The sequence below is a fragment of the Aedes aegypti genome, chromosome 2 (assembly GCF_002204515.2).
Source record: "Aedes aegypti strain LVP_AGWG chromosome 2, AaegL5.0 Primary Assembly, whole genome shotgun sequence".
In the NCBI taxonomy this organism is placed as follows: domain Eukaryota; kingdom Metazoa; phylum Arthropoda; class Insecta; order Diptera; family Culicidae; genus Aedes; species Aedes aegypti.
The window spans coordinates 231,314,670-231,332,383 of NC_035108.1; the positions used below are offsets into that span (position 1 = coordinate 231,314,670).

The window sequence follows — 17,714 nt, forward strand, 5'->3', positions numbered from 1 at the left end:
ATCATTCAACTGCTAAAAACTAAGATGGCGTCTAAATCCAAGATGGCCACCATATTTCCCAACCTCAAGATGATACTACATGGTTCAGAAAATCAAGGTTTTTTTTGCTTAAAAATTTAAGATTTCTTTTCTTAATTAATGCACTTTTGGCAATGTTTTACGTTAAAACTACAGATATTACCATAAAACCTGCGTACCCGTAACGCGGGTAGATCACCTTTTCGTGGTGCATTACGGGGTAAGATCTACCAATTTGAATCCTAGTCTCATCTTGTTTATCGGGCTAGGGTAATATGTTCTGGTAATTCAAGGATTCGCGGTACAAAGTCCTTGTTACTGGCAACAGTTTCTGAAAAAAATCTATTTTACCTAGCAGATGGTTAAAGACTCGGAGTTGGTCAGTCCCGAGACTACACTTGAAGCCAGGATAACAATCATGAGTATTAACCAACAAGGACTGTTAAGTACTGGTAATTCAAGGACTCACGTGAATTCTGATTACTGAACAAATTTTCTAGCTTGATTCGGTTTGCTGCTAGCACAAAGCCCCTTTTTTCTAGTATTTTTCTGGGACTAAACTAAAAGCGAAACAAGGATGTGACTAGAGTTCCGTTGCATGGTCAAATATCAGTAGTACCGATTTGGTTCCTCAGAAATTAAATCTATTATGTTTGCTAAGGGGCGCTTTCGCTGAGATGTAAATTTCTATGAAGGGTATAAATAGCGGGACCTTTACATCATAGTCGATTTTCATCAATATCTGATGAATCAAAACAAGAACTGTACAGAAATCGATGCTTCATTACCTATCAATGGAAATGGAGTAATGCGACATGCACTATACACTAAGGATACGGGTAATGCCACAATAGATCTAAATACTGGTCGCAGTGGCGCATCCGAACAGAGAAAAAAAAACCTGCTAATGTCCAAACCAGGGTTGTTAACGTTAATCAACGATCAACGCCGTTAACGTTAAATTGTTTGTTGGTCAACGTTAACACCGTTGCGTTGATTTCCACTGTAGTTAGCGTCAACGTCAACGGGTTGCGTTTAATTAACGTTAACGGGTATCGCTAATCGAACGTTGATTATCAGCTGGAGCTGCGGGGAATTTTTTTGTTATTTCCGTAAACAAATCGTTTCTATGCATGTCCGTTTCTAAGGAAAATTCATCATTCTGCATTCAACAGTCAGCTTGATTGTACCGATCTGTCATACGTTTTCGCTGTATTTCCAATCAGAAGGTGGCTTCCGTCGTCTCAATCCAGTACTCAAGTGGCTCCAAGTCACGACACGCGCCGATCCGTAAAATTTCAGCACTAGGATATTGGAACGGGATCGTTGAGTGGTCATCAAGTAAGAATTCGGATTCCACCATAAAAAGGAGACTTCTAGCCCTTAATCCATTTTGTTACCCGTTCTATAGCAAGACCGATAATGGTATACCTATAAACCGAGTTCTCGATTGGATAAACGACGACGCCGATCTCAAGTGTGCCGCTTACGTCTTCCAGATGGTGTCTCCTGTTGACCGACAGAAATTGATCTGGTAGAAAGTATCCAAAAATCAGTATGAACATGAAACGAAAAACTCCCTGATCACGCTGCTTCATCAAGGATCAATTCATGTACCTACCTAAGTACTGTATGAACCAGGAATAACTTTCAGTTTGTTTTAATTCAAGGCCATGTTTTCAACAACACTTCGTATTGCAGGCAGTTCTTGTCTGTAAAAGTATATTACTCTTAAAAGACAACGATGGATGAGGCACCCACTTTCTATGGCACTTGTTGAGCACTTCGAAATACATACATCAGCTTTTTATAATGTATTATATAATAAATAAATATTTATTGAGGTTACATTGACCAAACTGTTTTATTCTATGCTTTTTCTCATGTACTCAGTTGAGGGGGCAAAAATTTACTTCTGAGAAAATTTGAGTTTTCCAGCATACAAAACATATGAAAGTAAAAAGAAACAAGCTAATCTCCTACAAATTATTCTAAAAGAAATATTCAAGGAAAAAATCATTTCGAAATATTGTTGTATAGCTTGAAAACATGAGAACATTTCAGTATATTTAACTAAAAATCGTTCAAACTGTCACTTAGATTCCTTTGCATTAAAAAAAAAGATTTTCAATCCTGTTTAAGCTAGGTATCACAATATCCAGATACCATATAGTTAACGTTAAAAATAACGAAGCCGTTGACGTTAAATCAACGCTAAACGTTAACGTTACCGTTATTCAACAATTTGAAACGAGTCAACGGAAGATTCGTTAAGCGTTACAATCAACGTTAACGAATTAACGAAACGGCGTTAATCGTTAATTAACGTTAACAACCCTGGTCCAAACGCGCAATTTATAAACTACATTCAATGACAAAAATGCATATGAGATAAAAATGTTTGTTCATTTCAATCAATTTTTGGGACGGTTTTTATTCAATACATTTATTTATTAATAATTACTGAATTAAAAAAAAAAGGTTTGTCGAAGAATTATTCTGATATTAAAAATCGCATTATAAAAGAAAATTCCTATTTAATAACCTGTATTTATAATTAATCAAGCTTAGTATCAGGCTCGGTTCCGGTAGGGACGTAACGTCAAGAAAATAAAGAGTAATAATAAGAAGAGTATACGTAACCTTGTTTTTATTGGTAGCCTCTGAATTCGACATGCTACTTGTGCTATCAAGGTGAAAAATTCATTCTTTTAATTAAAACCAAGATGGCGTCAAAATCCAAGATGGCCGCTAGATTTTTTCACTCAAAATAATACTCTTGTTCTTCACTCTAATCAAATGAAACACCAACGATTGAAAACTTGTTTCTTTGTTGTACAAAAAATAATGTTTTCATTGATTGCACTCGCCATATACGTCAAAATCGTAGAACATGATTTAGAAAATCGTTCATTTCATAGGGTAAATACCATTGCTCACCTAGTTTCTGTAGCCTATCTTACGCAATTTTTTCTCAGCTTTCTGATGGTGATCTCAGAATTCAAAACGAGCGGTGCGCTAATGGTGAAAAAACGATTTTTCTAACAAAATTTAAAATGGCGGCCAAATTCAAAATGGCCGCCAACATGTTTTTAACTTTAAATGAAAGCTATATGCTTTGTCTATACGATGCCACTAAGTTTGCTATGTGTTCCAAGCGAAATAGGAGACTTATCACGTGAAGAAATACCCTATATTTATTAAAAAATGGGCTTTTTCGCAAACTGTTTAGCTAGCTTGCGTACGAGGGGTCCACCAATTTGAGAAAACAAAAAGGACCACCCTTAAGTTTTATCGAAAACTAGCGATCAGTGACATAAAATTGGAATTCTAACGATGGGTGCCGATGGCGGCCTGGTTTCAGCGAGAATTGCTCAATTAAGCCTTTATGCCAAACACTGTCGAATGCTTCTTCTATGTCTTGAAGAGCAAGACCAGTAGAATAGCTTTCAGAGTTGTTGGAACGGATCAAATTTGTTACACGTAAAAGTTGAGAATGTTTTTCATCATAATTGACATTGAACGGTAGGGCATAAGGGAGCAACAACTTTAGAATTTGCATTAGTCTAATAGGTCACTAAGTCGGGTGAAGAGGGTGCTATGCCTTTGTGTCCCTGAAGGTAGGAAAATTTCAAGATTCTTATGATTTTCGAAATGAGGTGTAATGTGGCCAATACGATTGAATTAGATAACCATGTTTCGTATATTTGATTCATCCTACAGATGTCCATTTTCGGGTCCCGGGACGCCTCAAATTTACGATAATGTGACCAATTTGCACCTAAACATTTGCGACAAGCTTATGAGAACACATTTAAGTGAACTAAGTCAGTATGGCCAGCTTCGGTACAGTGACCCAGTGACCTGCCGGAATAACTTCATCCACAGGAATATTCCCGAGTTCCTCTTATATTAAGGTGGAAATAAATTGAAGCCAAACGTAAAATTTTCAAGAACACAAATCTGGAGAACCAGACATCCGTTTAATTTGAAAACCGACAAAGTCGATCACTTGCTGATGGCGACCAATCGATTAAGTTTTCAGCTCAAACGGATGTTCGTTTCTTCAATATTTTAGTTTTGGCTTCGATTCATCTTCACCTTAAAGAACAAACACTTCGGAAATTGCAATTGCGATATATTTGGCAAACTTTTTCTCTGATCTAAATTCACAACTTTTCTGAAATCAAGTAATTTCTTAAATTTCTTGAGTTTTGCCATTAATATTTTTTTCTATTTGAAGGTTTCCTTTATTTAGAAGTACCCACTCTAAAGCTTCATCAGTCAAAATTTAATCCTTTGAAGAAGAGTCAACACTGTAATTTTAAAAAAGAGAAGTAATATGAAAATCAGTGATGCCACAATAAAATTTAAAATATAAATATAATCTGATTCATTCTCTTTAGTGTTCATTTGAATTTTTATACTAACAAAAAAAATCACATTTCGTTCTACAGGTCATAATGTCGCTCACTCCAGTTCAAAAATGGTACGCTGGAAAGACAATATTTGTCACAGGTGGATCCGGATTCATGGGAAAGGTAATAATATTTAGAATATTTTGCAGAATTTTAAACTCATTAAATATCGTTTATGAACTAGGTACTTCTGGAAAAGCTGTTGTATGCCTGTTCCGAAATACGCACGATTTACGTACTGATTCGTCCGAAGCGTGGAAAGGTCCCTCAAGCACGCCTTGACGAGTGGTTCAAGCTACCGGTAAGTACGGATTGTTTTTTTTTTCATAATTAAGTTGCCATAGCCTGAACATGCTTTCATTAGTCATGATTGAAGGGCAACCTTGCAAGGTGAGACTGTTTGAAAACTTGATCCGTGCGGTGTCTATCTGCATTAATCTATAACCATACCTCAACAGAAACTGGAAGTGTTTATGGATGATGTTTTATAAATTTACATTCTGATAAGTATTTCTATCGAACATACTAGAAAATATTTTCAATTTTCTTTACACACTGAACTCGTTTTCCAGATTATGATAAATTCATATTACAAAATGTAAAATAGGGGAAAAGGTATTACTTGTTAGCTTACTCCTATTGTGTTAGTTGTTAGCTTACTCCTGTTCGAATTTATAATCGTATGAACACATTTCAATTTAATATACAGCGTCTCCTAGAAAAAAGTTACTCATAGGTTGTCGTGAAAAAGATGTGTTAATTAATTGTCTAGCAATCAATAGCAAAACAGATTCAATCCACGAAAGTTTTCAATTTTAGTTATTTCAACGTATTAAAAACCAAAAACCCGAAGTGTTCAAAAAACTGGTTCCTATACAAGGTGATATCACATTCGATGGATTGGGCATTTCAAAAGACGACGTTGACAGGCTCGCCAACGAAGCTGAAATAGTTTTTCATTGCGCTGCGACGCTCAAGCTGGAAGCAAACCTGAAGGATGCCATAGAAATGAACACAGTTGGCACGAAGCGAGTACTGGATTTGTGCAAACAGATGAAGAAACTGCAAGTTTTGCTACATCTGTCAACGGCCTTTTGCTATTGCGATAAGGTAAGTACTAATATTGAATAATGCATTTCGCATGCAGTGATCAATGATGCAATTTATGTATTTACTCTTTAGGAAGTATTGAATGAACGTGTGTATGACTTCCACCATAGCCCGTATGATCTAATGCGAGCAATTGAATGGATGGATGAGAAGACACTCGATCTCATAACACCTAATTTACTGAAGCCGCATCCCAACACATATACGTACTCTAAACGACTGACTGAATGTCTTGTCAGGGACAACTATCCGCAACTGCCCGTTTGTATAGTGCGGCCAAGTATCGGTAAGTATTTTGAGCCAATAGAGTAAAATAGGATACGTAGCGGGGGAGCTTTCAGTGCCGGACAGCACCCTATGAACCAATGCATGAGTTCACTAGTTGACTTTTGAGCGATGCCGTGTTATTTATGTGGCTATGGCAACGAGTGAATTCGGCACCGCTCAAACGTCAAATAAGTGAACTCGTGCATCGGTCCATACCGGACTTTGTTTAAAAATGGATGAATCATGGTCCAAGTTGGTGTATCGGAAGTAAAAATAGCTATTACAGTGAGCAATATTTGCATAGTATAACACATTCTTGCAATACGAATGCTTCCTTGATAAAGTGTTTGAAACCGATAAAAAATTAAATAAACTTAATTAAGAACCTAATTAAGAACGATTTAATATTGCGATTTTAGAGATAACTTTCCGTTCTATGGTTGAAGAGCTACCACAGGGAACCACGGAAATGACTGTTGTTCTCTGCTGTTTTTCAATGCTGTGGACTAGCATACTTTAATTAGATGGTTTCGTTCAATGATATAATGATTTTCATGCCTGCGGTAGAACTTTGACAGCTGTGGTAGAACTTGGCGGCTACCGCAGAACGGGATATTTTCAAAATACCCGCAATATACGATATAAATATTATATCGAATACAATCATAAGCCGAATAATTAAATTTATTTTGCACCATGTTTGAACGTCCACATTTTTAGTCCAGCATCTAATTTATGCACCATGTATTTTGATACATTTATTTTTGATGAGTTTTGTCGATTATGGTATCAAACATACAATAAAAACAAGAGGAATGAATATTCTTCTTCTCCAATATTGTAAAAGGTGTTAACGTATTTTCGGTAGTTTATGCCGATGCATCGCTTCTTTTGTGATTTGCTCGGACATCAGCAGACAAATTACGTGTTTGTCTGTTTACGTTTATGCGCTGCTAAATCCTTCATCGATTTACATCGACAGACTTGTTCAAAGTTTTTGGAAACGTTTTACAACGCTTTGAACATCTCATATTAGTGTTACTATTGTTAGCAGCCTCGTTTTCTTCGGCAGCTTTCCCATAAGAATAGCAGGCAAATCTCTTCGGCAGCTCAAAATCAGCCACATTTGGAGGCGTATTTATTTGAATTGATGACATCTCTGGCGAAATTGTTTGTTCAGTCTCGGAAATCTAGTCAGCAAGGAGCTGACAAAACAAAGAATCATCTGAATGTTTTCATTGGTGTGTTTTGATACAAAAAGACTGTTTATTTGACATTTGGAATTTGATTGCCGATAATAGTCGAATGATGCCGAAACCGTAAATTACCCTATGCAAAAGTTTTTAGATGGACGCCTTGACGGCTGAATAGGACTCAAAGTTCTGATGTGAATATTGCAAATGCTATGAATTGGCATTGAATTACTTTTCCTGGAGTGAAAACATTCAATAATGTACACATTCCAAGATTTTGAGACGAGACTAGATTGTGTCCGGTATTGGAGGGCATGGCGAAATAAGGTGCAAAAGGGCACAAATTTTACAGAAATTAATTTATTTCTATTACATTTTCCGCAAATGCTGGGGTTTTTGAGAACGTTGTTTAAAATAATTTAATGAACACCAAACCAGTTATGCCTGTTTTGTTGTTGTTCGCTGGACTTAGTTATTCAAATATTTGAATGAGTAGTGTTTGATCCATATTGCTTGCTCCTGCGGAGGCGAGCGATGAGGGCAGGATCAAACATGTCGCGCGTCGTTCGCGTTATAGTGAAAAAGTGCCGTGAGTGTCAGTAGTGTTTGATCTATTGATCGTGTCGCTTGCTCTTGCGGGGGCGAGTGATAAACACTTGTTCGGCGTACAATGCGATTATAATAACGCGAATTCGGTTAGGGGTCGTCCACAAACCACGTTGACATTTATGGGGGAGGAGAGGTCTGGTCAATGACCACGGTCCACACAAATTTTATTTTTTTGTATGGCCAAATGACCACGAGGGAGAGGGGGAGGGGTTGTTTGAAAATTCAAAAAATGACAACGTGATTAATGGACAGTCCCTTAGGCGTGATTATATCATGGACTCACAGATCTCTACCTCATCCCACCAACCCAATATCCTCTACATGACAACTGTTGAGTTGCAGAGGTGATCTCGGTCTCTAGTAACAACGGTTGTCTAACTGACATTCCTTCCCTTCCCCGATGACCGTAAGGACGTGGCCGGAGCCGACTTTTAGATTTTGAGCTCTCGATTTGTGCACATTGAGAATGGTAAGCTAATCTTAATCATTTAATCTCTGTGCAACTTCGATTGTTCTGGTCAATCACGGAGTAGCAACTACGAATTGTGCGGTCATCTATGCTTATGCATTAGAGTGATGCAAATTTTGAAATGTTGGCTCCCCTATGCCTAAACGCTTATATTATGGTAAATAGCATCCTCCCAAAGTTTGAAATGATTCGGAAGAAATTTGACTGTGCACAAGCCATTTGAAGTTAATATGGGGATTACTATGGAAAACGCCAACTTTTTGTGCTCACACCTCTATCTCTTCGACATAATATTTTATGAAAAAGTGAACAACCTCTGCTCATGTGAAACTCTTTCAGCTACAACTTTGCTGAATACCACATTTTGATAGGACTGAAGGATAAATTGCTATTCCTAATCATAAACTAGGTTTGCATTTTCCATGCTTAACCAACTGCTCGGCAGGCAACAGTGGTGCTCCTGGCGGGTAGAATAGATCAAAGTAATCCAGGTTACTATGTTCTACAGCAAAACAGCAGTGTTGCTCTGAAAGTAGTTGAATGATCATCTCAGCATGATTTACACTTTTTTATCAATAATAACAAATTATCCTTAAGGCCCACCAAAATGTAGTCTTCGGCAAAGTTGTAGCTGAGCAATTCCACCGAACATGACGAATTATTTTTTAAATTTAATTTTTGTATTTTTTGAATCGCCTGAAAATTTGCATACAGATTCTTTATGACCAAAAATGCCATTTTGCACTTTCAGACCGCCATTTTGAACCTCGCCTTATTTTTGAGAAGGGCGTATCGGAAAATGCATAGCAAATCTTTAAAAAACTGTAACTCGAAAACGGTTTGTCCGATCGATTTGAGATCTTGTACAAAGTTGTAGGTATTGATTAGGACTATATGGAGAAAAATATGCACGGTAAAAAAAGTTACAGATTATTTTTTATTTCAAAAACAAAATTTTAAAATCGATTTTCTCCAGAAACGCATTTTTGATATTTTTTATTTTTGAATATGTTTTAGGGGACAACTTATGTGATTTATTGCACAATGTTTCAAAATGGACAAAAAATGGACAAAAAAGTTATGATTTTTTAAAAAATTACAGATTTTGAAAAAAAATCGAAATAGAGAAAAACAATAATTTTTTATGTGATTATTTGAAAGTACAGAAAAATTGCAAACGAAAAGTACTTAAGTAAATTTTTTCTAGGTTGCATCAATTTCGAGATATACTCATATTTATATAAAATTTTCAAATAAAAAAAGTAAAATAGGCCCTTTTCAAACATATTTCGTGTTTCTCCATTCCAGAAATATTTTATTTTGATTGAGTGAATCGTAGCTGAATTGTTTATTGTTTGATCAAAACCTATATACTAAAGTATTTAAAAAAGTATGCACGCTAAAAAATATACCGTCGTTGGGGGTGACAATGGGTCAAAAAGGGATATGTACAGTTTATTTATTGAATAACCATCGCAATTTAACTCCAATAAACTTCAAATTTGGTGTGTATGTACTTTGATAGTTCATTAACAACTGTTCGAAAAATTAGAGAAAAATATTTATTCACAGCGGCACCACAAGTGAATGAAAAATGACCCAATCTCACCCCATAGAGGGGGTGACATTGGGTCACTGTAGTTAAAATAACTTGTTTTTGAGAATATGATTGCAAAACCATTCACAACTGAAAAATATTGATAAAATACGATGCAAACAAGACGAAAATATATCTAAGATGTTTCACATTAGCATACATGCCTCTTAAAAGAACGATTATACCAACCAATTGAAGAGCTATGAGAAAAAATATGTAAACCCAACATTTATCGTCAAGTTTACATAAATTTTCTTGCTTTTTCCCTCAAATTGTCTTCAAAGCCTCATCTCCATTGCCATACAGCCTATTCAGTTTCCCCAAAGGTGTACTGAAACAGTGATTATTTTAAACCTTCGCAAATAGTTAAATTTTGGTGCGAAATTCCACGACCAATACATTTCAGGCAGATTTTGACGTCATAATCCCGGTATTTCAGCGATCCAACTCATTTGTGCTTCCGTGAGATGTTTCTATGATATGAAAACACTGATACATATTTAAATTCCCCAAAAAAAATGCATTTGATAAAATTATACGATGTTGCCACGAACGAAACACAGTTGCTGGTTTGAGAAGTTGTCAAAATGCGTTCCATTGTTATTCAATGCATGAAATCCTCAAGTAGATTTGTTTGATGTTTCAGAGATGCTGTATTTAGGAAGAATAAACACATCTTAATGAAAAAAGAGATCACCAGGCACCGTAAAATGTCAAAAAAGTGGACTTGCAATTTCATTTACTATCGTTCTTGCTTGACCCAATCTCACCCCCATTTTTAATGTTTTAGACACCGTACCGAAAAAAATGATTTTTTTGTGGAAAAATCAAACAGATTCCGGAAAATACGTGTGAAATGTAATGAAAAGACTTTCAACCTTTCACTAATATAACGATAAAGGTTAAAGTTCATGCGTGACACTTTGCCCAGGAGAATTTAAATGTTGTAAATTTTATCTAGTTTCAACACACGAGTTTATTGATATAGTAATCAAAAACTACTATTTCTAAAAATGGATGTTGCGATGAATTATGCGTAGTAATATGTTCCCTAACATATAAATTATAAATGTTAGTAATATCAGCGTTATTAGCTGAAATATTTCATAAAACATATTTTTCCATTTTGACCCAATCTCACCCCCTAGACCCATTGTCACCCCCATCGACGGTAAACGAAATTATCAAATGAAAATCTGAAGTTCATTGTTCTTAAAAACCGCAAAATTGATGTTTTCAATTTTTGCAGCATATTGTTTGTAATTTCTTGCACAATGCCTCGAAACGGAAAATTTTTGGATAAAAAAAAAAATATTAAAAAAAAATAAAACGAATTTATGTAAAACGATATTTTTGGTGCGTTTTTTTGAGTACAGAAAAATAACTATATATTTTTAAATATGAAAAATTTGTATCGTAAAATACTCAAGTAAAATTTAGCTGAGATGCATCATTTCCGAGATATACACGGTAAATCTAAACGTGGCATTAAAAATGTGATTTTATCACAACGGTGTACCTTTGGTCTCCAGGGCTAAGCCCGGCTAATGGGTAAAGCCCTCTCATCGCGGCAAGATCGTACAACCATAGAGAAGGTGTTTTTTTTTTGTTTTTTTTTTAAAAGCATCGTTTTTCTTTTATTCATTTACCATGTCCAAATGTATGGGTATGGGAAAAACGTGTTTGTTCATCATACCTACTAACACAGGCAAAAGTGATGAAAACCCTTGTGGAGCCTGTTTAGTAGAATGCCTGTAAATATACAAAAAGATGAGTAGTACTGTTCCTTTCAATTCTACTATTTCAACCTCAACTGTAAAGCCGTCTTCAGTGTTGTGTACTTGACTTGACTTGGTTTGTGTTGTTGAAATCAAAATAAAATTTTCCGGAATGGAGAAACACGAAATATGTTTGAAAAGGGCCTATTTTTCTTTTTTTTATTTGAAAATTTTATATATTAGGGGGGTCTGTAGCCTTGAGGTTACGCTTCCGCTTCATAAGCGGAAGGTCATGGGTTCGATTCCCAGCCCCTCCACAAAAAACCCGTCCAGCCACCAGAAGACGCCTCACGGAGGACCGTGCTTTGGGGAGCACCTCCATCCTCCGTCAGTATCAGATGGTGACTGAGACAAACTGACCCTCTTCGTAGGCTGCTAGCCTCACTAACAGCAGAGCTCTCTCCTACCTGCTCGGTGTGAGAGTAAAAGAGTAGGAGAGAGTGAAAGTAAGATGTAAATATAGATAAGTTGAAAATAGATCTGTATCGATAAAGAAGAAGCTACAGATCAACTGATTCTGGCACAGTAGTGGCCACAAGCACAGAGTGCCTTAAAAAAAAAAAAAATTATATAAGTATGAGTATATCTCGAAATTGATGCAACCTAGAAAAATTTTACTTAAGTACTCTTCCAATGCATTTTCTGTACTATCAAATAAACACATAAAAAAAATATTGTTTTCCTTTATTCCGATTTTTTCAAAATTTGTAAAATTTTATAAAATTATAACTTTTTTGTCCATAATTCTTCCATTATGAAACATTGTGCAATGAATCACATAAGCTGTCACCTAAAACATGTCCAAAAATAATAAAAATCACAGATGCATTTTCATAGAAAATCGATTTTATTTTTCTTTATTAAAAAAATCTGTCATTATTTTTTACCGTGCATATTTTCTTCCAAATAGTCCTAAACAATACCTACAACAACCGCAAAATATATCCAAAAATTAAAAACATCAATGTTGCGGTTTTTAAGAACTATTAGCTTCAAATTTACATTTGAAAATATCGTTTATATTTTTTACCGTGCACTCTTTTTTCAATACTTAAGCATAAATGTTTTGATCAAACGATAAACGATTCAGCTACGATTCGCTCAATCAAAATATTTTTTTCTGGAATGAAGAAACACGAAATTGATGCAACCTAGAAAAAATTCACTTAAGTACTTTTCGATTGCAAGTTTTCTGTACTTTCAAATAATCACATAAAAATTATTGTTTTCCTCTATTTAGATTTTTTTTCAAAATCTGTAATTTTTTAAAAAATCATAACTTTTTTGTCCATTTTTTGTCCATTTTGAAACATTGTGCAATAAATCACATAAGTTGTCCCCTAAAACATATCCAAAAATAAAAAATATCAAAAATGCGTTTCTGGAGAAAATCGATTTTAAAATTTTGTTTTTGAAATAAAAAATAATCTGTAACTTTTTTTTACCGTGCATATTTTTCTCCATATAGTCCTAAGCAATACCTACAACTTTGTAGAAGATCTCAAATCGATCGGACAAACCGTTCTCGAGTTGTTTTTTAAAGATTTGCCATGCATTTTCCGATACGCCCGTCTCAAAAATAATGCGAGGTTCAAAATGGCGGTCTGAAAGTGCATAATGGCATTTTTGGTCATAAATAATCTGTATGCAAATTTTCTGGCGATTCAAAATATACAAAAATAATCGGGTTTGCGAAACGGCGTGGAACCGCTCAGCTGGGAAGATTTCACAGTTTGCTTTCCCATAAATTATTATTACGAGCGGTTAGAGGACTGAACACAAAAGGTTGGTCTTTTCCATAGTAATTTCCATAGAAACTTCAAATGGCCTGTGCACAACCAAATTTCTTCCAAATCACTTCAAATTTTGGGAGAATGATTTTCATCATAATTGACACCGTTTAAGCATAGGGGAGCAAAAATTTCAAAATTTGCATCAGTCTATTATGCATTGTTATTCAAATATTCGAATATTTCAACACAGGATGGACGTTTCACATGAATGACCTCTTCAAAATGTAAAAATGTCGAATTAAACTGTTTCATGTTATGAATAACTTATTTATAAGAACTTATTTACTGTAAAATGGGGTGTTAATGACTCGTGGGGTTTTAAGGGATTGAACAACTCCATCATGTTTGACACGTCACAAAAACGTCGAAAGTCAATATATCAGTCATCTGAAATGCTAAGTATAAAGTATTGTGGAATCTAGATACATATTGAAAACGTTTCATAACATTTTTGTTCGAATTTTATAGGCTAAATACATTGAACTATGAAACAATATTAAGAAAAATATGTGAGAAACTTAAAAGAGAAGTATATTTAATTAAGATCCTAACGCAGACAAAAACTTTTGAAAATTTTATCTAGATTTCAACTTTTAATAATTTTTATGGAAAAAGTTTATTTTTGAAAACAAGTACTTTTTCCAAGTTACTAAACTCATTCGTTTTATGCCATAATTTGTTCTAATATATTTTTGGCTTATTCCGTGAAGTAAAACTGCATTGTAAAAGTTAAGGGGTTTATTTTGTTTGGTACTAAATATCACCAAAATTTTCTAATCTCGAAAATCGTTAAAACCGGTAGTAAAATCTTGATAACAACATATTAAAAAAATATAGGATTTTTTTTGATACTAGAGTTAACACTCCCTAACTCGATAATGAAGGGACCATCGAATTAGGGAGGTATCGCGTTACAGAACACAACCCCAGTGCAACTGCGATCCAAGGAACCATCGAGTTAGCCATGAAAATCAACTTTAACTATGGTTCTCTAACTCGATATCGAGATACGGAATATCGAGTAAGGAAGAGTTGACTGTATTTTCAAAACGTGTTTGATCACACTGGTAAAATGTTTGGAAAGTTGAAATGATTATTTTATTCGGAAATGGGTTTGAAGTCATTGATCCTTTTAGTGGTCTTATGAAGTGGTAAATAATAATAATATTTTGTCATTTCTGAGCTCTTTTTGAGATACTTCGTGGCCATTGTGTTATAGAGTGTGCGTTAGATGTCCGCTCCATACTGGAACACTTTTCTTCAGTATTTTTCGATCATGCCACTGGATGTTGCATGCAAATACCGTAATCCGGGGTAACATTGATAAGCGGGGTAACATTGATCGCAATGACCCTCAGCTCGTAAAAAGTTCGAACCAACATTTATCGATGAAATATTTTCAATGCATGAATGGTGATTCTCTTCCTTCTATTCAAGAGCTAATAAACATTGAGGTTTTTGCGAAAATTAAGATGCGTTCATGAGTAAATTTTTCAACTTTTGGAAACAAGGGTTCTCATGATTAGGGATGACACGATCAAAGAACCATGTCTCACATGAGTTCTAAAAACGATATGAGCAAGTGAAGTATGGTTGTTACTAAAAATCACATCGCTGAAAACGATTCCGCTGTCGAAACTTGCATAAATATGTTCAGTTAAACATAATTCACAAATTATTGTTTAGAATGCAGAATTTCCTTAACAGATTGCCTAAATTTAGGCGTATTTCACAATTCGAGCTGTTTTTTTTTAAATAACTCAAAAAGCAAATGACTTGAAAGAGATCGGCCTTCATATTCGGCTTCAGGGACCATGATTTTAGTATGTATTGATATTTTTAATATTTCCGAACGTTGTTTTCATGGCTGATCAATGTTATCCCATATCAGCTAAATAAAAAAATAACACTTAAAACATTTTTTTTAAACATGCTTTAAACATTCAGAAAATAAAATGCAGTATAAAGACAAGAGCAATGGGTATCAGTACTTGTTTTAAAAATATAAAACTTGCACCATATGTATTTTACAATGAAATTTTCAAGAAATACCTAAAAAATGACCAATGTTACCTCGGATTACGCTACGTTATTTAGTGTAGTGTTCTATTTACAGGGCAAATTGGCCATTCCTCCTATTAAAACTAAAAGCTTGTTAAAATTGTCCTTATGTCATGGATTATTTACGAAGTTGCTCTGTATAGCTTATACGTTTCGTAAACTGCAAATGTATAGATTATGATCCTGTTGCATAAAGTATAAAAATCATTGAAAGACAATTTTACGATTTATTGATAGTTCCCAAAAAGGGTTAATAAATATGAAATATTTAACAGCTAAAATAAAACGGTTTGCGTTTGCAGGAGTTTCAAGTTCAATAAAAATAATGTATTATCTGATTAAGGTTGAACATAAAATATGAAATTGAATGTAGACATCAAAGTTATTGATTAAAAAGATTTTGTTTTGTTGTTGACAATATATGGTTTATTTACGAAACTCAAACACCCCATCAAAAATCACACATTTTCACGATAATCGCAAAAAATCTGGCTTAGGATCCTCATAATTGTAGTTGTCATTTGATATACTCGATGAGAAAATGGTAGGGCTGTCCTTTGTTCAATTATTGACATAGTAGAAGTTACTTGAAATTCGAGTTGAATTTTGTTTTTATCCCTTAACACCCCATTTTACGGTATACGAAACGGCCTGTATGTAAAAACACCCCAGTTAACTTAAATACAATCAAACTTGAAACAGGAAGAAAATTTGTGGGATTTTTTGTGTGGTTATCACAAAAAAAAATCAAAATAAAAAATAGGTGTGATACTTTGGATCCCAGATCACGTCTTCCTTCGGAAGGGGAGTACAGCCTTTAAAGGGTTTCGATATGTAGGGTCCCAGGTGTTTGTGGCAGTCTGTCTAGGCGATTTTAAACAAACTAGACCCAGTCGACGTTAAACAAACAACTGGCGCCGAATAGCAGCGTTGGCCAAAAAAGAAGAAAAAGAAGCGGAAAGGGGATCAAAAATTTTATATTTTTGCCGCTAAAATTAGCGTAACGTAGTAAATGCTTCTTAAGACTAAGCTAAGTATTAGAATCAACACATACATAGATGTCACTAACATCATTTTCTTTATACAGTATGTCCTGCTGACAAGGAACCCGTGGAAGGATGGGTGGATAATTTGAATGGTCCTGTTGGAATCATGGTTGCCGGAGGCAAGGGTGTTATGCGATCAATGTTGTGCAATGGCGAATACAATGCAGAGGTCATCCCAGTGGACTTGGCCATCAACGGTTTGATAACAATCGCGTTCACTATTGGACAAATGAAAGAAATGTAATAACTTCCTAAATTGTTCGTAGTTATTCGGGTAATGATCTCGTTTTATTTGATTTTTTCAGGCCACCAGAAATTCCGGTATACAATGTAACATGCCGAGAAACCAAACGAACGACTTGGAAGGAAGTGTTGGAAATGGGGAAAGCAACCGCTTATGAATATCCGTTTGAAGCTGGCGTATGGTATCCTGATGGTGGAATCACTACAAACAAATTTTACCACACATTTTGTGTAATTTTCTTCCACTGGCTCCCAGCATATTTCATAGATTTCTTAATGCTCTGCTTCGGGCAAAAACGATTGTGAGTGACAATTATAAAATTTCAATATCCATCAATGACATTTGTATAAATTTCAGCATGTGCCGCTTCCAGACTATGATTTCACAAGGGCTCGAATTACTTCAATTTTTCACGACGCGCCAATGGGACTTCAAATCGCATCAATACCAATCCATAGCTAAAAACCTTACACCAGAGGACTTTGCATTATTTGATATGGATATCGACAAAATCGACACGAAGGAATATCTCAAACGCATCATTCTCGGTGGAAGGCAATATTGCTTGAAGGAACCCCTATCCACACTGCCGAAAGCACGAATGCAGCTGAAAGCTTTGTGGGTTTTAGATAAAGTAGCAAAAGCTTTGATGCTTTGGCTTCTGGTTTGGGGATTACTGAAAATAACAGGATTTAGTGAAATTTTCGGAACAGTGGATGTCAACTGATTGTTACTGTTTAAAAGCAGATATTTTAGTTATTTTGTGTCCTTTGATTTCAACTCAGTTATGTATCGGGGTGTTGTTGGTCTGAATATAAAATATAAAATTGACATCAATCCTTGTTTTGTTACCTAGATTTCAATTTTACACCAGTTTATAATCTTCGAAAGATCTGTATTTAATATCTGAAAAACGAATATAGCATGAGCATGAGCATGAGCATAGATGACCGTACAATTCGTAGTTGCTACTCCGTGATTGACCAGAACAATTGAAGCTTTAATGAATGGGGCTTAGCTTACCATTCTCAATGTGCACAAATCGAGAGCTCAAAATCTAAAAGTCAATAACGGCGCCGGCCACTTCCTTACGGTCACCGGGGAAGGGAAG

The 17,714-nt window shown here is 35.1% G+C and overlaps 1 protein-coding gene and 1 long non-coding RNA gene across 5 annotated transcripts in view; both read left to right on the plus strand.

Moving 5' to 3' along the window:
* Window positions 1-17,440, plus strand: part of LOC5564084 (putative fatty acyl-CoA reductase CG5065) — a 38,213-nt gene extending 20,773 nt beyond the window's left edge. For 2 of the 4 annotated variants that reach the window (XM_001648359.2, XM_021844375.1), the window contains exons 2-8: window positions 4,476-4,559; window positions 4,621-4,737; window positions 5,256-5,546; window positions 5,619-5,832; window positions 16,401-16,599; window positions 16,665-16,904; window positions 16,961-17,440. In XM_001648359.2, coding sequence (XP_001648409.2) covers window positions 4,482-4,559; window positions 4,621-4,737; window positions 5,256-5,546; window positions 5,619-5,832; window positions 16,401-16,599; window positions 16,665-16,904; window positions 16,961-17,330 — 1,509 coding nt within the window. In that variant the 5' untranslated portion in view covers window positions 4,476-4,481 and the 3' untranslated portion in view covers window positions 17,331-17,440. Of the gene's footprint in view, window positions 1-3,560; window positions 3,639-3,910; window positions 3,936-4,475; window positions 4,560-4,620; window positions 4,738-5,255; window positions 5,547-5,618; window positions 5,833-16,400; window positions 16,600-16,664; window positions 16,905-16,960 lie in introns of those variants that run through there. The other 2 variants (XM_021844376.1, XM_021844377.1) reach the window with 2 other exon arrangements.
* Window positions 893-1,872, plus strand: LOC5579523. Its single transcript, XR_002500402.1, has 2 exons — window positions 893-1,359; window positions 1,430-1,872. It is a non-coding gene; the product is annotated as an uncharacterized LOC5579523 (long non-coding RNA).
* Window positions 17,441-17,714: the final 274 nt, after the last annotated feature.